The sequence below is a fragment of the Stigmatopora nigra genome, chromosome 15 (genome assembly GCF_051989575.1).
Source record: "Stigmatopora nigra isolate UIUO_SnigA chromosome 15, RoL_Snig_1.1, whole genome shotgun sequence".
In the NCBI taxonomy this organism is placed as follows: domain Eukaryota; kingdom Metazoa; phylum Chordata; class Actinopteri; order Syngnathiformes; family Syngnathidae; genus Stigmatopora; species Stigmatopora nigra.
In genome coordinates this window covers 11,725,099-11,747,902 of record NC_135522.1, presented here as the reverse complement: position 1 = coordinate 11,747,902, position 22,804 = coordinate 11,725,099, and the positions used below count along the sequence as shown (strand labels likewise).

General features: G+C 38.5%; 1 protein-coding gene across 2 annotated transcripts in view; it reads right to left on the bottom strand.

Moving 5' to 3' along the window:
* The window catches only part of plekhh3 (pleckstrin homology, MyTH4 and FERM domain containing H3), a 41,906-nt gene that overhangs the window by 17,826 nt on the left and 1,276 nt on the right, over window positions 1-22,804 (bottom strand). The window contains exons 1-5 of one of the 2 annotated variants that reach the window (XM_077734882.1): window positions 17,370-17,431; window positions 10,780-10,838; window positions 4,213-4,307; window positions 1,922-2,104; window positions 842-999 (exon numbers count right to left, since the gene is read on the bottom strand). In XM_077734882.1, the coding sequence (XP_077591008.1) occupies window positions 842-999; window positions 1,922-2,104; window positions 4,213-4,279 (408 nt within the window). In that variant the 5' untranslated portion in view covers window positions 4,280-4,307; window positions 10,780-10,838; window positions 17,370-17,431. Of the gene's footprint in view, window positions 1-841; window positions 1,000-1,921; window positions 2,105-4,212; window positions 4,308-10,779; window positions 10,839-17,369; window positions 17,432-22,804 lie in introns of those variants that run through there. The other variant, XM_077734881.1, reaches the window with a different exon arrangement.

Below are 22,804 nucleotides of genomic sequence, written 5' to 3'. Positions count from 1 at the left end.
AAATTAACTTGGATTAATATATACAGACACACTCAAATATACATTTAATGTAACTTTTTAATTCTAATTTTGTTTGCATACCCTTCAAAATATTTTGAAAATGACGTGCACAAATGTCATTACAATACGATTACGCGCGACCACTTGCCAGCTTGTCATGGTGCCTATTTTCTACAAAATCCGAAAACTCTTGCCACTTCGTTGTAACTTTCCTGAGTGATAATCGGGGCAAATATCTTAATAAATTCGACAGCGGCTTTAGAATTGGAACTATCTATTATCCACATAAAAGAAGGCTCTCCATCTCGTCATGAATGTCACTGCGCCGATGGAAAATTACAGTTAGTCCTTTGGAAGGACTCTTCTCCTTAATTGCGTCCTTCTGCTTAAGGATGGTGGAAATGCAAAGCTAAACTCCGTGCTCGTAGATATATTTTATACACGAAAGAGATGCGGCAAGACAGTGCCATGGCCACCTGGCTTGGTCGCATCTCGAAATTTTGATCGTATCTAGGGCGAATTATTCGATCGAAATTTTCATCGTATCTCAAGCATGTCATAGGTATAGCTGATCGTAGGTCGAGGTACCACTGTGAAGTGTTAAGATTAGACACCCTGACAAGCAGATTACTCCAACAAACTAAAGCAGAGCGGCTTGCTTATCTGACCTAGGCCAGCCTTGGAAGGTTTGTGCTTCGGAGGAACACAAAAACAACATCTTGAAACTTTGGAGATCTGGACTTTTGTGGGGGTTCTTTGTTAACTGGGGGAGGGTGTGGATGGTTTGTAGCTAGCCTGGTGGATGCTTATCTTTGGCTGAACAAGCTTTTTTTTACCTTACCTCAATGTCCTGGATCAGGAGCTGAGTGGGTGTCTGCATCGGCGATTTGGTGTCAATAATTTTTTGGATGGCACAGGCCCAGTGCACAGCCTCATTGAAGTGCTTGGTGTACAGCCTGAAGCAGTGTTTCCGCCCATATAGTGCAATGCTCCAGTATCCTTGAAGAAGCATATTGAAATAGATCAATGACAATGACCTCATCTCATCTCATTTTCTGAACCACTTCATCCTAATTAGGGTCGCGGGGAGTGCTGGAGCCTATCCTACCTGATTCCGAGCCAGACGGGGGGGGCCACCCAGTGGCCAGCCGATCGCAGGGCACAAGGAGACAAATGACTATGCACACTCACACCCATACCCAGGGGCAATCTAGAGTGTCCAATCAGCCTACCATGCATGTACCCGGAAGAAACCCATGCAGGCCCGGGGAGAACACGCAAACTCCACACAGGTGTATTTGAACCTAGGGACCCTAGAGCAGTGAGGCCAACGCGGTAATATATGCAGAGCTGCCAACCTCAGGAGTACCCTTGTCCCATTTCCAGAGTTTTTCTGGAGTGAATGAGATTCAAGCAAAATTGATATAAAATGTAAAAAAATAACACTTGAAATAAAACTGCTATTATCATGTTTTTACATTAATTGAAATATTGTGTGGTTGCAAACTATTGAGAAAGTACAGCATCATAAAAAGACGTTTATCTTTGCGTTTGGGTCCTTCTACGTGCGTTTTACAGACAGTAATTCCATCATGTGTCACACTGAAGTCGGACAGGCATGTTGTGCAAATGTCGATCCTTTTGGAGACGGCTGACTGAACACTGAGTGGTTTCTAAACAAACCTTCAATCCCATTTTGGACCAAGTTGCTTTGGGACTTCCCAAATATACTCACAATTACTGTGCGTGTGGATGCACAAAGCGAACCACAAGACATCACATACATCAGAAAACATGGAAAACATCTGCCCCAGGATTTGAAAAAGTTTCCAAATGACGAAACAAAGGGGTTGAATACTGTAGACGTTATAGGCTGACAGATACAGTGATGGTGAGTCACTCGTGTTTGCAAGACACTCACCCGTCTCCTTGAAGGTCTGCTTGTCTGGCCAGATGACAGAGCAGAGGCTGGTGAGCACCAGCGTTCCTAGTCGGCAGGCTCCCTTTTCTGGGCTGCTGTAGTAGTCAAGCGAGTCCTGGCTTAGCACGAACCAAAAGCGCCGCTGCTTGATCCAGCTGCCTTGCACCTCACGCAGCAACCAACCTTTCACAAGAAAGAAATAAAATATAAATCAACACAAATTACACAAGCAACACAAATTAGCAATTTTGGTGACTTAGAAAGTTGTGTCAGTGAAATGAGCTTCACAGCATGGCCTCTTAACTTCTTGCGAGTGATTATGAGTGACGACAGCTGGTGACTTCTGAGGCCATTTAAATAGGCCAATTGGATGCAAATTTTGACATTAGAAGCAGTATGACTGCAACAACATCTTAAACTTAAGGTAAGAAAATTGTAATTTTCGTAATTAAAATGCATTAGGTTCTCATTAAGATAGACATTTTTTTTCAAATGTAATATTTTATATTTTGCATTTACAAAGACAGGCATTTTAACTTCATTATGATATTGACCCAAATAATGTGCTTTTATCATTCATACAGTATCTTCAAAGTAAAAATTTGTACTCCCTTTTAAAACGTAAATCTGAACATCAAAATTAGGAATAAGTGGGCGGTTTATATGCAAGAAATTGTAAAATTCAACAATTTTAGGGGAATTTTAAGGGTGCGGCTTATTTGCAAGTAAATACGGTAAATTATCTATTTCATTCCACAGTTCTTACACAACCACCAACTAAACCCTTTAAAATTGTCCAGTGTCCCAATTTTGAATGAAGATGTGAGAACCACAAAAATGAGAGAAAACTATAGGAAAATTATTAATGTCTTAAAATGACTAACAAGCATAAAAAAATCTATCCTTGTTGAAACGCCGAGGAACAAGAGGAAGCTAACGGTAGGAAACAGAAATATGAACACATGAACACATCTCATAAATCCAACAGTAAGAATTAAAACAACATTATTAACAACATAAATCAACAACAAACATTAATATTTTAGGATTTCTTTGGAATTTAAATTTTCGCCCATTTTATTAGTCGCTACTGGTTCTTAGCAATTTGGATTTAAGTTACCCTTATGCAGTGCATTTTGACCTTTGACGACTTTTCAATCATGTGTCTATAATATAACAGACAAACATCAGATATCCCTATGCCCTGTGAATGTTGGCCACCGATTCAGTGTCCCCCGCCAGGTGCCCCGAGTTAGCTGGGAAAGGCTCCAGCACCCCTCACAACCCTTCCGAGGATAGATATACATATATACACATACACACACACACACACACACACACACACACACACACACACACACACACACAAGTATTTAAATATGTGGGCATGAGGCCGAAAAAAGCTTACGTTCCCCTGCGTCCCTCTGTCTGTCCTCAAATAGCATGTGTGGATAGAAAAAAAGAAAGCAAAAAAGAGGGCATATGAGAGGATCGCACATTCTTGCTGTAACATTCGTAATTTCGTTTCAAAAGTGGGACAAATTACCACCCCTGCGGCAGTGTTGTTATTAACTCATCGGCAGTAGACATCCATTCGATTTAATGTGGGAGGGATAGTACTACTATGCTTACTTGCAGTACAAGTAAACACTTGTTCATGTACGTGTAGTAAAAGTACTCACTCACCAAGTATGCATACTTGGAGTAAAAGTCCATTACTTGTAGTACAGAACCTGGGTCGGTGGAGCCTCTGCTGCGGAGGTCATGGAACATTGACTCATCATTTCTATACGCGATAACATGCCCCGCTTAACCATCACTGGCTGCAGATGATCATGTGACGTTCCTTGGCCAATCAGTGCTGCGAGGACTTTATATATCTTGAATTTTTAAAAAATCCTGATTTATTTTACACTAAAGTAAGGTTTGGTGAAACTGATGGGGTTCAAGAGCTCCAACAAGGTTAAGAACCACTGATCTATCGGAAGTTCAATGAAGTTAATTTGCTGCTGACCCTCCCACTTAAAATGAAAGTTGCTCCATATGTCCAGTGCCTTGGTGCAGTATAAATACACTTAACCCTGTGAATCCCAATACACAAAGTGATTGACAGAAAATTAAAATTCTTTACACTGTAAACTTGTACATTTTATTCATATGATACATCGGTTTGATCATGTAGCAACTAGTTATTAAAATTTGGCCAAGGCCATTGCTTGACACAGATGCATCAGCATCAAAGCAGGAAGTGATGAACAGCAACAGTGGTGTTTATTTTGAGTGTGACTTACCTTTGACTAGAATTTCAGGTTCTTCCTCAAAGGCCATCTTAGTGTTCACCAGGATAAGGGTCTTCATCTCGTCAGCTGCGTCTGACACGGCCACTCTGCGTTGGAGAGCAGAACATAAGTAAATAACGTGTGAGCACTCCCACACCCGGGACAGGTGTGCAACCTAGAGAAAGTCTTCCCCAAACAGCTATCCCACCTACCCACACCCCCTTGGAGTTTCAAGTACAGTAATACCTTGAGATACTAGCTTAATGCGTTTCAGGACTGAGCTCATATGTCAATTTGCTCATATCTCAAATCAACATTCCTATAGAAAATAACTAAATACAAATTAATTAGTTCCCACCCTATGGGAAAAACACAAGGTAAAAAAATACTTATCTAGTGTTTATGATCTGCAATAAAATGTGACAATTGTTTACAGTATTCTACAGAGTTCTTACCTTTGAGACAGACGGTAGCAGCTAACGGCGGAGGAGAGAGACTTGACAAGTTCGGTTCGCTAAACTTTTGTGACACTATGTAACATAACATAAACTTTAACTTAAATAAACTTCACATACTAAACACATTCAAAAATGGATGTAACCTTGTTGTGCTAGAACTGCAATAAAGGTGGAAATATATTCCGCTGCGGCTTTCGAGTCGTAACTGGTTGCTCACAAACAGGTGTATCCCCGTCAATTTTTTTTTTACTTATCGAACCAGCTACGACTCGTGTTGAAGGTTTCAGCTGGCGTCGAAGTATGACCCTTTCTCACATGCTTTCTTTACTTTCAAGTGCTCGCAGATTCCGCAAACTGCTTCTCGTTTATCCATATTAAAAGAAGCCCTTCCTTCTTGTCATTTCACTGTGCTGCTTGAAAAGGACCATCATAACAGCCCAATCTTAAGCTCGTGGGTTAAATTCGGTGAGGCAACAAGAGGTGATGCGATGTTTCCATCGTGGCGGAGTGCTAACAAGTCTGAATATGTCAGTTAAGGGGTCTTGCCTGGGATGGCGGACCAGTGGAGAAGCACTATACAATTTCGTCATACGCAGCTGAGGGTATGATGACTACTAGGCTTTTTGTCAAGTCAATGATGACGACAATGCCTATGTCTGATATATTGTCTCGTATCTCAAGGCAGAAATTTGCTCAGAATTTTCCCCGTGTCTTAAATTTCTCCTATGTTGGGACACTTGTATTTCAAAGTATTACTGTCCGTCTGGGTGATCAATCAATTTCATGAATTAATTCAGTTCTTTATTATGAATGTTAGAAAAAAAAAATCTAAAAAGGAGCCTAGTAACCAATTCAATAGATTATTACATAAGAAACAATTTTGCTTCTTTGTGAAATTATTACGACTGGTAATAACAAATGAGTAAAAATAATATTTATGATATATATTTTGCATTTTATTTACAGGGTGTATGATGACAATCGATTATTAAGCACAAAATAATCGAGAAACATGAGTAGTGTACACGTGACTGAGCTGGCTCGCTAATACCTATGGAGAACCAGGAAGTTCGCCTCAAAAGCTACAGTGGAATAAATCAGCCGTTTTGCCTTGGATATTGCACAAGAAGGTTTACATTTTGTGTAATGTAAGATTAAAACTTTTTTTAAAGTGTGTGTATAGGAATCTAAGTTAATTTAAGTTAAATTTAAAGTCTATGTTATGTTACGAACACATCCGTCAAGTCTCTTTCTCATCCGCGAACTCTGCGTTGTATTAAATGTCTCATTCTATTATTAAACATCCTACCCACTAGTTATTTGTTACTCTGTTAGTAGATGGTGAATTACCACCAATCAATTTTCCATTGTAATCTCCTGTTTTTTGGTGTTTTTTCAGAGGGGGGGAACAAAGTAATTTGTATTTATTCTATGGGAAAGATTGATTTGAGATACAAGTAAATTGACATACGAGTTCAGTCCCGGAACACATTAAGCTGGTATCTCAAGGTACTACTGTGTTTCTTTATTTTTAATATATTGCGACTTTAAATCTTGTAATTTTCTCGTTATGCTATATTCTTGAATGCTTATTTTTTTCCTCTCTTTTTATGGACCTAACCCTTTGTTGTTCATTTGAACAGGGATGTCCAGAATTTTTACTTTCATTGTAAGCATTGCAAGGATAGTGTACAAACAATTTACTGAATAATTTCTGTCTATAAAACCAGTCCAAATAACTCTGAACCCCAATTTTACAAAGGACAGTGCAAAATTCAAGCATTTTTGTAACACATAAAGTCGATGCATTAACATCATTCATTGCCAAAATAAGTGAAAGACATTAACATTCAAACCTGTGTTTCTATTCTTGCTAACTAATATCTAGCAAAATGACAATTAAAATTATCTCATTGGTAAAGATGGAGGAAAAACTCCAAATAAGTACATTGACTGTGCCAGGCAACCTGCGCATTGTCAGTGTCAAGTGTTCCACTGAAGCTAGGTGGGGGTAAAAAATAAGAATATGGTGATTAAGACTCCATGGGCTTAAATGACCTTCCTGCTAAAAATACACTGTTTACCCAAGAGCACAGCCCAGAAATTGCTGGACTCAATGTGGGAGAAAGGAGGTGGGGGAGGGTGGGGGTTTGAGGGAGGACATATTTTGAGAAGGAAGGGGGTGGGTGTCAGTGACATGAAGTCTGGGCGTGGTTGTTTATGTGTGGGTGCTTATGTTAAAAGAGCGCAAAAAATGTTATAGCAGTGGCGGGCCGTGCATTTTACACTTAGACCTTCAGTAGTGCTGTGTGTGAATCAATCAAAGTATTTTATGGCTATAAAACATTTAATGCAGCTACAGCTGCGACACATAAAAACATAATCAATAATAACCTAAAAAATGAAATATTATTTAGGAAAAAAGATGTATTTTACTCAACAAAAATTTTCATATACAGTGTTCCCTCGCTTATCGCGGTTAATGGGGACCGGGACCCCCTGCAATAAGTGCATTTCCGCAAAGTAGGGGTGCCTCTTCAAAAATGCTTAAAGAAGTGTGTAACACGTGCACAAAAGCACCACCAAACAAAAACATCATAGTAGTCCGGATGGAGGATATTCTGCAGTTTTTTGCACATAAGAAACATCGTTATTGGGAGTTGTGAACATTGTTTTTTTGGGCCGTGAAGATGCGCCATGACGTCATCAATGCGATTCCTGAAGTCTCACCATGTTATTGACCATTTCTTTGATGCAATTACTGATTCTTATTGAATATTTTGTTTCCACCTCTTGTAAGATGATGTAATTTATATTTTTAACTTAATATCGTTACATTTTTTATATATATTTTTTCCTGAAAAAATCCGCGAAGCTCTGAGTCCGCGATAGCTGAAGCGCGAAGTAGCGAGGGAACACTGTATACACAAAATCCATCCTCCTTTCTTTCCTCAATAAAATTTCAATTACTCTGTCATACAGATTACATGTGCGTTTCAGGTCCATCAAGAAGTTCTATCTAAGTTTTAATTCTGTTTTGAGCTGAAAATGTCCGTTCGACAGAAACAGTGAACATGGGGATGGTCACTGTCAAACCCACTAATGTGTACAGCCGCCCCATGCTCTCACTCAGATTTTTGAAGGAAGTCAAGGAGATTAGTGGGAGATTTTCCTGTAAAATCAGCTGTGGCATACATTACAATCAGTTCCGTTCTTAGCCGAGACAGATCGAAAAGTGCTCCGCGGCTCTGCATTAAGCTGGAGAAGGCTGTATGTGGAAAAGTTCTCTGGTATTCCCGAAACCTTCTGCTTATTATTTCACCCTTGTTATTTAACCTTATGCTATTATTGCACCCATAGACTTGTTGAACACTATGTACAGTTGTGGTCAAAAGTTTACATACACTTGGGAAGAACCTAATATCATGGCTCTCTTGAGTTTCCAGTAATTTCTACAACTCTGATTTTTCTCTGGTAGTGATTGGATTGGATACAGTGTTCCCTCCCTACTACGCGCTTCAGCTATCGCGCACTCAGAGCTTCGCAGATTTTTTTCAGGAAAAAAAAAAAAAATTTAAAGATATTAAGTTAAAATTGTAAATTACATCATTTTACAAGAGGTGGAAACAAAAATATTCAATAGGAATTAATAATTGCATCAAAGAAATGGTCAATAACATGGTGAGAGTTCAGGAATCGCATTGATGATGTCATGGCTGTTTACAGGCGCATCTTCACCGCCCAAAAAAAACAATGTTCACAACTCCCAATAACGATGTTTCTTACGTGCGAAAAAACTGCAGAAGAGCCTCCATACGGACTACTATGATGTTTTTGCTTGGTGGTGCTTTGGTGCACGTGTTAGACGTTTCTTTAAGCATTTTTGAAGGGGCACCCCTACTTCGCGGAAATGCACTTATTGCGGGGGGTCTCGGTCCCCATTAACCGCGATAAGCACTGTACTTCTTTGTCACCAAAAACATTCAAGTTTGGTTCTTTTATGACTAAATTATGGGATAACAGAAAATGTGATTAAATCTGCTGGGTCTAGATTTACATACAGCAACACGAATTAGCAATTGTGGCAATTTTTAACTTCTTTTGAGTGATGAGTGACTACAGCTGGTATATTCTCTGAGGCCATTTAAATAGGCTTGGATTGGATGCAAACGCCCACAAACGTTACAATGGGAAATTCAAAGGAGCTCATTATGGATCTGAAAAAGCGAATCCTTCACATGAAGTTAGGAAAGTCACTTGGGGCCATTTCAAGACAGCTGCAGGCCCCAAGAGCAACAGTGCAAACAATTGTTTGTAATTGTTTTGTCACTCCCGTGGTCAGGAAGAAAACGCAAGCTATCACCTGCTGCTGAGAGAAAATTGGTCAGAAGGGTGAAGATTCAACCGAGAATCACCAAAAAGCATATCTGCCAAGAATTAGACGCTTCTGGAACACAAGTGTCAGTGTCCACAGTCAAGCGTGTTTTGTATCTCCATGGACTGAGAGGCCGCTGTGCAAGAAATCTGCCCTTGCTCCAAAAGCGGCACTTTACGGGTCGACTGAAGTTTGCTTCTGATCACATGGACAAAGATCAGACCTTCTGGAGGAAAGTTCTGTGGTCAGACTTAACAAAAATCAAGCTGTTTGGCCACAATGCCCAAAAATGTTTGGGGGAGAAAAGGTAAGGCATTTAACCCCAAGTTCACCATGCCTACAGTCAAGCACGGTAGTGGTAGTATTATGCTGTGGGGCTGTTTCGCTACCAATGGGACTGGTGCTTTTTCTTCAAGATAACCTAAAGTCATCAGCCAGAAGATTGGGTCTTGGGCACAGTTGGGTGTCTGTACAGGACAATGACCCCAAACACACATCAAAAGTGGTGATGGAATGGCTAAAACAGGCTAGAATTAAGGTTTTCGATTGAAGTGAAACTGGCCATGGGACATCTTAGCAAATATTATTACTGCTATAAATATATATATTTTTGATCCAGCAGATTTGATGATTTTTTTGTTCACCCATAATAAAGTCATAAAAGAACCAAACTTCATGAATGTTTTTGTGACAAAGAAGTATCTATTCAAATCACTCCGTCAGAGAAAAATCTAAGTTGTAGAAATAACTGGAAACTCAAGAGAGCCATGACATTATGTTCTTCACAAGTTCATGTAAACTTTCGACCACAACTGTATAGCGCTATGGAAATATTTCCTGGTTGTGCTTATGTTACTTCCTTTTTGAATTTGTCTACGTGCAAACAACACCCACCCTTTCGGAACACATTTGTGATTATGAAATAAAACAAAATTCCGCTTTGATTTTTTGTCTTTGTATTTCTTGTTCTAATGTGACAACAATTGCTGTTATATGAACCATCGGGGAAAAAAATCGAGATATTTCGACATTAAAAGCAATTTGGCCACATCTAAAACTTTTAAAAAGCATCGGGTTCTCATCAAAATAGACTTATTTCTTTCTTCAAATTGAATAATTTGATATTTTGCATTTCCAAAACAGGCATATTAACTTCTGATATTGACCCTAATAATATGCTTTTCATTCATACGGTATCTCAGTATCTCAATACCACGTGGTTTTTTTCTCAAGAGATTTCCTTCAAAGTAACACATTTGTACTCCCTATTAAAACCATAAATATAGAGGTTAAAATTGAGAATCAGGGACGGCTCATGCGCGAGAAATTGTAAAATTTGACAATTTTAAGGCAATTTTAAGGGTGCGGCTTATGTGCGGTATCAATACGGTACGTTTATGCAATACCTCTGACATTTTCATGCTGTACAAATAGTTCATATCTGATGTTTCCAAATCTGACCTTCTTCATTTGTGGATATAAATCGAGTATGTATCCGATATCTCGTCACTGTGAACAATTATCTGTACACATCTGAGGTATTTGTCATCAGGTAAAATACGTTATCAGTGTTTTGGGAGGATTGAGGATTTGTGCGTGTATGTGTCGTGTACAGAGGAAAAGTGATACCAGAACACGCATAAATGCTAAATTGCTATTTGCACAAACTTAGATATGGGGCCCCATAGGATAACTTTCATTATGATGGGAAGTATGTTTAACTACGTCCACTGTTCTGCAACTTACCCGTTCGTCCCATTGGCTGTACGAGTCGGTTGAGATATGTGAATCCCATTGACTGGACTCTGTAAACAGAGGAGACAAGAGAAACAGTTAAGAAAATCATTGTATTCATATTGTACTCTGAATGTACTCTAAACCACACAAAAAGCACCATTTGAAAATCAGTCATCGTTTCGAACAGGTTGCTGCTCGAATTGCTTCTTTAACCAATATGTCAGGAGCAAAATTTGACCAAATGCCAAAATGAATAACAGTTTTACACAGCTACTGAGCTCATGTCCAAAACTATTGGATTTATTCTGGTATGAAACAATTGGGTCTAAAATAGTCTAATTCTATCTGGATCCACTCTCTGGTGAGCAGGGCAACACACTTTTTCACTGCAGTATGACGGAAGTACAGTAGAACCTTGTGATACGACCGCTCCGTCATACATTCTTGTCTTAAGACAAAAATTTTGATCGAATAATTCGCCCGAGATACAATCAAAATTTCGTGATGAGAGGTGGCCAAGGCACTGTCTTTTTTGCATCTCTTTCGTGTATAAAATATCTCTACGACCACTGGGCGGACTTTGCATCCCCACGCGTTTTTTCCCCCATGCTGGTCTACATTTACATACCAAGTAAACAACCACTATGGATCGGCAGAGTTCCGCAAAGAAAAGGCGTTGACAATGGAACGAAATGCGAAATAATTGAAAAATATGAGTGGGATATGTGTTACTGAGCTCGATAAGCAATACGAGAGGAATACGTCTACCATCTCCACCATCCCTAAGCAGAAGGACGCATCAAGACATTTGCCTTGATTATCGCTGAGGAAAGTTACATCCCCCACCAATTTTTCAACTGCAACAAAACGGAGTGCGTTGTTGCCGTGGATAAAGTCCCCCCAAACAGCCCCCACCTCCGCATCTGTGTGTCATCGTGTCTCCTCTCCGCCAAATGCATCTAATTTTACATCTATTAAACCCATTTTATTACTATTAAACCACTCGTTATTTATTACTTTGTCAACATATGGCGAATTAGAAGAAATAAAATCTATTTTCCAATCCAATATCCTGTTTTTGGTGTTTTTTCAGAAGGTTGTAACAAATTAATTTGTTTTCAATTCATTTCAATGGGAAACGTCCGCTTGAGTTACGATATGCTTGCCATACGATCAGTCTCGGAACGGACTACCGTCGTAAGTCGAAGTACCACTGTACACCCTGAACTTCAGTCTCGAACGTGCCATTAAATGCTCTAATTGCTGCTCTTCCTGAAACACTATCCAGGTCAGCCCTAGGTCTACTCAAACACACTTGCTTCTCACACACACCACACTAAACTACTGGGAAAACTAGTATAAGTATAGACCTTTGCCTTGCAAAAACATATTGGGTGACTCCAAAATAACTAAAAGACTAAAAAGGAAATGACTCAAATAGACTTGTACGGAGTTGTAATATATTTATGAATCAGGGGGCAAAAGGGGGCTTGAAGGAAGAGATTGGATAAATGTTTAACTCGGAGAGAAGTGCTTTAAATGTCAAAGCAGACGGCCAGAAACTATTGAACCGAGTCAGGAAAGCATCTTGCTGTAAGTGTTAAAAATATGTACCTGCACTTAATTTTGTTTTTGCCACTGATGATTTTTTTTGTTTTACTTTGTATTTTGATACTGCAAGCACAAATTAAGGGCTGAAAAGATATAAAGTATACATTTTGCACTTTACATTTTTAGAACAAAAATCAAGTTCCTATATTTGGTAATTTATAAGAAAAAACTTTAAAGCTCAGGTATCCACATAAGTTGGCGCTATATTTCGGACCATGTAGGCCAGGGGTAGGGAACCTATGGCTCGGGAGCCACATGTGGCTCTTTTGATGGGTGCATAAGGCTCTCTGCCAATCTTTGATGTAAAATATGGAAATCGCTGGTGAGAGCGCTGAGTCCCAAAAGTACCAATAGGGTGCATCACGTCGGCATTGTATCGCGACACTATCTCTAGCGCCACTTTAATCATTTTTGTTTTCATTACCCTCTTAGTTATGCATACATTGATCCTCATTAATTAGCAACAGTATAACAATGTTGTCAAAGGAATTAAGACTTTTTGTAGTTTAAAAGCGGCGAAATGACCCCAAAAATGTTTGTTTTCTTTTCAATTTTGAGTATGGCTCTCAATGAATAACATTTGAAAATATGAATGATTTAAGGTTCTCTCTGTCAAAAAGGTTCCCGACCGCTGATGTAGGCTAAAATAATTTTCTTTTTATTATCATTATTAGGGCGGTGGTGGCGAGTTTTTAGCGAGTCAGCCTCACAGTTCTGGGGTCCTGGGTTCAAACCCAAATCGGTCCTCCTGTGTGAAGTTTCCATATTCCCCCCGGGCCTGCGTGGGTTTTCTCCAGGTTCTCCAGTTTCCTCCCACATTCCAAAAAGATGCATGGTAGGCTGGTTGGCCACTTTAAATTGCCCCAAAGTATGAGTGTGAGTGTGAAGGGTTCTCCATCTCCTTGTGCCCTGTGATTGGCTGGCCGCCAATCAAGATGTCCCCCGCCATGTGCCTGAAGTCAGCTGGGATAACCTCCAGCATCCCTATGAGCCTTCTGCGGATAAGCGGTTAAGAAAATGAAGGAATTAATTATTTAATAGTATTCAACTCATTGTCTGCCATTGAATGTGATAGACATGCAATTCACTAAAACTGGGAGGACTATCTGTGAATCTTTCTGTGACGCTAGACGTCCAGTCCATTTTGATTGGCAGGAGCAAATTAAAACAGGTTTCACGGATTTCAGTCAATGAGTTAATAAGGCATATACTAAAGTAGAGTAAAACCAAATTTACTCCATGGTAACATGACAAAAACAAGTAAATATTTGAATAATTGATACTTTTGCAAAGAATGATAAATGAGTCCAATATTTCAGTAGTTTGATACTTTTTCATTTGACAACCATAGATTAAAAAACTGAGCCAAGCTGACAATCACTGTAAAGAAATCAAATCTCCAACAAGAAATGAATGAATGTCATGACATTGAATTTAAAGTTGTAATTCTATAATATAAACCAAACTTTGTGCCAAGAACGTGGCTATGGTTGGTGTAGTCAGTGAGCTAAAGATTGAGATGGATAGCCTTGGTAAAATTGGCCCCTTGGCCGAATATTCAAGAATAGAGCAGAGCATGGAAGGAGAGAGGTAAGGATGCCGTAATTTAGTTCCCTGGCAGTCTTACATTCTGCCCCCACCGTACTCCTTTCCCCTCTCTCTTATTTAGTTCCCTGGCAGTCTTACATTCTGCCCCCACCGTACTCCTTTCCCCTCTCTCTTTCCAGTTCTCCTGGGGGGCTGAGTAACCACAAGGAAATGTTTGGGCTCAGCCGGTGTCGGGTCAGATGTGTGGCCTGGAGGTGGTGAGGTGGAGACACAGCGGAAACCAGTATAAAAACACACTAGAGTAAATGGCCCTGACTACAGAGGGCAGCATTATTTAAAACCATAAATATGGAGGTGAAAATTGAGAATCAGGGGGTGGCTTATACACAGGAATTTGTCAAATTCAACAATTTTAAGGCAATTTTGGGGGTGCGGCTTATACGCATGTGGTACTTGTATACGAGTAAATACGGTACATACAGACGCTCCCCTACTTACGAGCGTGTTAGATTCCGAGCGCTTGTTCATATGTTGAAAGTGTTCATAAGTTGAAATAGTTCAAATTGAATTTGATTCAGTGCTATATTTTGTATTATAATTTATTTTGAAGGCCTATAAAAGTATATTGAAGGTTTATACAAGTGCATTGGTATGTTTAAGGCTTGTATAAGTAACCAGCATTGGTTTGTAAGGAAAAAAAACATTAAATAAAATGGAGAGAATACATACAGTGCTGTATAAATACATTAGAGAGATGGAGAGATTTATGAAAAACTGGCCGAAATAAGATATCTAATGAAGATTGCACAGTTTTCTTCTTTTTTCCATCATAAATGATGCGGTAGTACTGTATGGCATCATTCAATTGATTTGCAACCTTTGTGCAACATTCAATATTTGGGTCCTGCTGCTCGATCTTTCTGTCTATAAATGGTACTGACGGTCGAACGATTCAAGTTGTAGTATTCCCGTGCAACGCTCACCACTTTCTCACGCGCATCTAGCTTCTTTATTATTGCCACTTTCGTTTCAAATGAAATGGCTTGCCTCTTGGACCTCCCTCACTAGAAGTCTTTCGCTTTTCACCAACCATGTTGAATAATGGATGCACGAGATATTTAATGATAAAAATGAAAAGTGTTCTTTGCGCACGGTAGATACGTCACGCATTTCCACATTGCAGAGGAAGGTAGATGCTGGGTAATCTGAGCTCTCACAGCGCCAGGCGTCGGTATTAGCGGTGAAAGCACTACTTGGAAAAAGGCGCGCAATACAAAATCGAACTTATGAACATTTTCGACATCAACGCAATTTGCAGACATGTTCGTATGTACCGTTTGTTCGGATGTTGAGTGTTCAGGTAGGGGAGCGTCTGTATATGTACATATCTATGTATCTATTTAAGAGTTTAATTTTCAGCTGCATTTATATTTATTCGTTTTTAATTATAAGCATTTCTAAATGACTTTTTTTAATGTACTTCATTTGCTAATTTAGAAAAAGTAGCTTGAGGCATAAAGAGTTAAAACAAATCTTTATAATCTTATTTTTAAAAACTTTACTTTGAATATATTAAAACGTGATAGGCAAGTGGTTCACACAGAGGTGGGCATACCGTTCCTCAAGGGCCACTGTGGGTGCATGTTTTGGTTCCAACCAATCCAGCACAGACATTTTAGCCAATGAGATTTCTGCAGAAAACAAGAAGCACCTGACTGCAATCCACTTATTGCACTTGTGGGACACCAGAATGTTGAGTGTTGTCTATATGGGTTGGAATTAAAACACGCACCCACTGTGGAATAGTTTGCTCACCCCTGGGTTAGCGCCTCAGTGTCATAGTTTTGAGGCTTCAATCCCAGTTTCTGGGTGGAGTTTGCATATTCTCCATGGACATGCATAGGTTTTCTCCAGGTATTCCATTTTCCTCCTAAATTACAAAAACATGCAGTGTAGGCTGGTTGAACACTCAAAATTGCCTCTTAGGTATGAGTGTCAATGGGAATGGCTGTCCGTCGCCTTTTGCCCCGCAATTGGCTGGCTACCCATTCAGGGTGTCCCTCGCCTGGTTCCCGAAATCACTTAGGATAGGCAAAACACCAATGCCCCCCCCCCCTCCCCCCACGAATCTTGTGAGGATAACCTAAAGAAAATGAATGAATGAAATGAGTTGGACGTCTATCAGTAACAATGGCAGCCAATGACTTAGTTGTGTTATTTCGGCCTTTAAGACCCCCAAAATTGACTCATACTAAAGTACCCTATAACTGACTGACTGAAGTAATACGGGTAGGAAAGCAAAGTTTGCCCACACAGGACTAACTTCGGCCAAATCAAGGCCTGTTGAAGAAGTCTTTGAAATACACTGAGACGAAAGTGGCAAAAACATTAAGACTTTGCCATTCGTGGTGGAAAAATGAGCTTCCTCTCCCCCTCACTCGGGGTGTTTAGTTCAGTGGGACTATTTGCACAGCTGTTGGAAAGGGGAGCTTCATAAGGAGGACTGCAAGTTGGTAACTAGTAGACTTCAAATTCATTTTAACTGACAAAATTGGCACTGTATGAATGAATGTGGCATTTAAAAATTGAATTAAGCAGTAATCAGATCCATTTCATTTGAACTTGGAGGGTGGGACCAAATGCACCTTTATCAGCTGGTTCTCCTGCTCCACTAAAAGGCAGCCAATTTGTAAAAATGAAGGTCAAATTAATTGAAGTCTCCCAGTCTGAATCAAGTAAAGTAAAGCCACATGATTGAAAGTCTACCAACGTCAGAGGCACAGAGCTAACAAGGGCGGTACAAAAAATCTTCAGCATGCAATTGTCATTAAGTGATGATATTGTTACAGTCCAAATTTAAAGGTTTGTATGAGACTTTCAACTGTTTTATTAATCAAATGGACGGATTAGAAATTCAAATGGAGTTGTAGAAAGAATGCTGTATAGAAGCCTTTCACCAGTGGCAATGTGGTGCTGCAGGGTTTCTTATGAGTAGAAATCCAATCCATTTGGTATGGGATGCTGTCTTTACTGGTGGGAGGCCTATAACTGTCAATCAATGAATGGGAGATGGAAGTAAGGGTTTTTGTATGTTTTAAAAGTGTGAGACTCCACCAGAAATTTAGGTCACTGTGTTTATCCCTGTAGTCTTTCAGAATTACAAGGCCCCATATTGATAGACACACCCATGGAGGTCCCAGCTACTGTACAAAACTTTTCATCAAATGAAGCACTCGGCGCAGGCAAAGCAACTCAGACCCGAGAAAACCTGCCTTGGAATCCTCCAAATAACCCCCACCTTCCCTTTTTGTTGACACCAAGGAAAGACAAACACAATCAGCTAATGTGTGTATTCTGAAAGGAGTGGCTGGTGGGTAGCGTAACAAATTGTGCTGCTCAAAGACTAGGTCAGCTGATAAAATTGGCTCGAAGTGCTTTACCTGTTGTCTTTATCGAGTACTCAGTATGAACTATTTCACTCTGATACAGGATCGAGGGCACGGAGGTGTGAGTCAGACCTATAGGAAAGTGGATAGGTGCATTTATTCCCTCACAAGGTCATTAATGATCAACTAGATGTACAAACCGCTAATAAAAACAACCAAGTACAGTTGAACCTTGTGATTAAAAAAAAATAATTTAATTTAATTTACTCTATATATATATATATATATATATATATATATATATATATATATACTATATTTGATTTGTTTGTATGCACCAACATAACACCTGCATTCTAATGTGGAATAAAACACCTGAATGAACAGCATATTAGCCTGGTGGTGACTATAAAGCGCCTTTAAGTCTTAAATTTTCTCCAAAATAGACAGTGCGCCTTATATATGGAAAAAAATGTCATTCATTGAGGGTGCGCTTTATAATGCGGTACGCCTTATAGTCATGAAAATACATTATTTGTGTGTGTCATTTTCGAAACATTTCGAAGGGGAGGCAAGTTCCTAACAACTCCTGATACGTTCGTTTTGAAGACTCAGGCAAAGCGTCCGGGTGGCGTCAACCCATGGAACTAAGGTAAAAAAAGATTAAAACATAATTAGAATTCAGTTTTGTGTGAAGTTACATTAAAAGTTGAGTGTCTGTATATAGCCATCTAAGTTAATTTAAATTTGTTTGTTCCTTTACGAGTGCGTTGTTGCCATGGATAAAGTCCCCCCGGACAGCCCCCACCTCCGCCTCCGTGTGTCATTGTCTCTCCTCTCCGCCAAATGCGTCTAATTTTACATCTATTAAACACATTTTATCATGATTAATTCACTCTTTTTTTATTTTTACTTTGTCAATACATGACGAATTAGAAGAAATAAAACCTTTTTTTCCCAATTCAATATCCTGTTTTTGGTGTTTTTTCATAGGGTTGGAACAAATTAATTTGTTTTCAATTCATTTCAATTTGAAACGTCCGCCTGAGCTACGATATGCTTGCCATACGATCACAGTCTCGGAACGGATTACGGTCGTAAATCGAGGTAAATGTCTTTGACAAAGTTCTGCTCAGACACTAACAAATTATTGTCGAAAAGAACCTTTTCTCTTTTCATCCAACATTGACAAACTATAAATCGCCAACAAAAGGAAAATTGCATTACAGTGGTACCTTAAGATATGAGCTTAATGTATTCTGGGACTGAGCTCGTATGTCGATTCACTAGTATCTCAAATCAACATTTCCCATAGAAATGAACTAAAAACAAATACATTTGTTCCAACTCTGAAAAAAACACCAATAAACAGAATATTGGAATGGAAAAACATTCGCACAGCCAATTATACAACCACCAAGCGGGAATCGATCCCACACGAGCCCGCATTGAACTTAGGCAGGTGAACCCCCTACAGCAGTGCTTCTGAAATACTCGAGTGGGCTCTCATGGATGGGGCATGGAGTGGTGCCAGTGGGGCACGAAGCAATACATGGGGGCTTGTGACTCAAGAAACATACCAGACTAGTAAAAAGTAATTGCACAATCACTCGGTGGCACGCTCTCTGTAAGAGTTTACTCATGGAGTTTTGCAGAGGTGTTCTTAGAATTTCATAGAAAAATACTAAACGTTCATTTCTTCCTTTATTGCTACATAAAATTATTGAGATAATTGAGAAGCACTGTCCTACAGCATCAAGTGGGCGATAATGAGGTCATACATTGTAATATTAGGAGAGAAAAGTTGTAATAATACACAGATTAAGTCATACATTATCATTGTGTAGGATTAAAATTGTAGTTGTTAGGAGGTTAGAGTAGTGTTGGTGCATATTGAAATGTTAAGTGGACCGGAGGTTTTTTTTTATTTCCGGGGTTAAAACCTTTGGCAACGCAAGGCTTGTATCAACGAATACACTGAATCTAGCAAAATTTGAAAAAACGCGAAGAAGGTTCACCTCTATTATTACGACATACCCTAGTACACAAGTACAATTATCAAGAAGTTTATTTATTAAATGTTACAGTTACAGGCATATGAAAAGACTATACAAAATTAATCTCTCAATTTAATCTATAAATAAAATGTTAATACTTTATTTCTGTACTCACTGTGAAAATAGTTCCCATCTGCTTGATTAAAATCATTTTAAAAATGGTTATTGGAGCTTTAGTCTAAGTCCTCTGTCAGATTTAAGAGACATTTTTCTTGCATAAGTATTGGTGGTGTTGTTTTTGTTGTTGTTGTTCGGCACTGAGAGATGTAGCGCTGCTCTGACGTCTGCCATTTTCTTCCACTATTTTCATGTCTTCCGGTTGCAAGTTTCAGCGTAGATTTAGACATTTGAGACTTAAAATATCGCTGATAAAAATGCAAAGTCTCAAAGTGAAGAAGGATCGCAGTAACTTCTTTTGGTGCAATATTGGGATATTGAAGTATTATCAGGAAAGGGAAAAGCCCCAAATTACAAAGTTAAAGTTGTTTTAAAAAGCCCAAACCTACAAGGTTAAAGTTGTAATATATATATATTTTTTCTTACATGAACACAAAGTTATTAGGTATACGCAGACTTCAACCTTTGGCAACGTATGTTCAGTCTCAACAAAACAGCATTTGGCGACGGGCAAAATACCCTCGTATTTGGAATGTAGAGCTTATCTGTTTTCAATCTTTTTTTGCAAATTGCAATGATCCCAGACTGGTCTTTGACAGTGCAAACAAGGGTCACATAAAGACAGAATGGTAGAAATACACAATAATAACATTAATATTGGTTACATATGGTGCTACTTCCAGCTGAAATGCTTTGAACTTAACTAAAGATTGTGGAAACGTAAAAAAAAAAAAAAACATCGAGAATCATAAGTATATATAGAAAAACTTTTTTCTGTCATTATATTGAAAAATGTTAAAGTATTTTTTCGAATATCGAGTTGAAAATGTTAGTATCGTGACAACAGTAATATATATTACAACACAATCCAAATCCACTTTCCCAATGCCGGTCTGCTCCTGCCTTACTTCAAATGTAGGCTTCATATATTATCATGAGGTTTTCCATCTATACTGTACATTATACACGAAAGGGGCATACAGTGGCACATACAGAAACCACCTAAACACCAGACATCAACAATGCCCCCTTCACAAGGGAATAGGGGCAACGCACAATACGGATCTCTATGTGCCTGATCACATGATGAACATTACAGAGGAGACAAGGCTGCTGTTTTATTTGAAGAAGGACACACAAGGATCCCTTCAATACTACACTGAGGCTTGCATTTCTGTGTGTTCATGTGTGATTGCACAATGATTACCAAGCTTGCAAACCTCAGCAGGTGCACACACTAAATGCTTCCACCGTCACAAAGTGAGAATTACCACAAGGCACGTGTGAACACTTGTGTGCTTCAAAATATGGGTCAATTGCAAAAACACCATACTATATGTTTGACCTGGATGATGAAAACAATAATGATAATTATCTTCAAATATTTTTTGTCCAAGATAAAACAACTTTTAAACAACTTTTATACATTTAAACTGCTATTATACCACCCAAACACAGCAAAGAAGGGGGGCGGTGATGCAACATGAAGGCTTGTTTCAGACCAATGTTCAGTAGACGAGGAAGATAGTCAGGAACAAACATCTATTTTTAGCATGGTTAGCAATAGAGTGAAGGCAAAAAGACTATAACACAGCCACAAATATTGATTATGAAATGCAGGAAAATGCAAAGCTGATCCACTAAAACATCCAAGGGAAGATTCCCGGTCATTTCTTTCTTTCTTTTTTCTCAAACATGTGCACAAAAAGCTCCTCTTACACATTTAACCCACGGTCCTCATTTCAGGACAGCCTGTAATTCTTTTCTTACGGATACCAAGGAGTTTCCCCATTTTATGCAAAGGTTATTAAAAAAAATGCAAAAATCCCAAACTTCTTGATTTAAAATGGATTAAGTTCATTCAACCTATTGTTTTTTAATGGCTATGTGAGTAAAGTTTACATTGTGTGAGGTTGACAGTGGTGTCTCTGCCAATTGTGATGATGTCTTCAGTTGATTATGGTAGTATTTTCAGATTGCACATCAACTATTGGTTTGAAGGCAAAATTATAAAAATAAAGACGCGTGTCAAAATGTCTGCAGGTTTTATTTTTCATTATTTTTCAGAAAGGATTTGTCTTTTCTTTATTACACAACAGAACAACAAAAATACTTAAGTCATTATATCATTTTTTTCTTTTCTTATAAAGTAAGGTAAGTTAGTTACTTTCATAATTGAACGAGGAAAGTAATTTATTTACTTATTTAGGGAAGTTTGAACCTTGAAATATGAAATAGAAAAGATGTCGCAGTTAATGTGATAATTATCAAAAGACTTTTTGTGAGAACATTTTTTGTCATATTGCTCAGGCCTATTTCATGTTATTTAGCTATTAAAGTCATTTGAACAATTTGCTGGGCATCCATTGGTTCCCATTGAAAGTGTGAGAACAAACATTGATTCCCCATCCCCAACCCAATCAACGTGGAGTAATCATTCCGGCCGGGACCGTCGGTGGCACTTAAAGGTGAGATGTCAGAGGCAGTTCTTACAGTTGAATTGAATCGGATTTTTATTGTCAATGGCACGTAATGATTTAAATACTATGACATTCAAAATACTGCATTTCTTTTTTTATGGAATCATTTATTCATCTTCCATACTGCACTTTCTCCTAAGGGTTACGGGGTTGCTTGTGCCTATCCCAGCCAACTTTGGGTGAAAGACAGACTACACCCTAGACTGGCTGCCAGTCAGCCATAGGGCATACAAAGAGACTGACGACCACTCAGACTCACAATGCGACAGCCACCAGCGGGAACCAAGCCCACTCCAGTCCACACCAAACTCAGGTAAGTGAACTACTACACCAGGAGTGGGCAAACTTTTCGGCCCGGGGGCCACATTGACTTAAAAAAAATTGACAGATGGGCCGGGTCAGCACAATATACGATACATATAAAAAAAAACTGCATCCGTTAACAGTACATATGAAACAAACAGAAAAAAGGACTTAAGTATTAACATACTCATCACTCATTAAAGTAAAAAATATAAAGTACAAAGTAAAGTAAAAAGGATTGTATTAAGAAATATTAAAATGTAATTTTATAAAAGATAGAGGGGCTGTAAAACACGAAAAACAAATACATAAAACATATATACATAATATATAATATATAATATATATATATATATATATATATATATATATATATATATATATATATATATATATATATATATATATATATATATATATATATATATATATATATATATATATATATATATATATATATATATATATATATATATATATATATATATATATATATATATATATATATATATATATATATATATATATATAT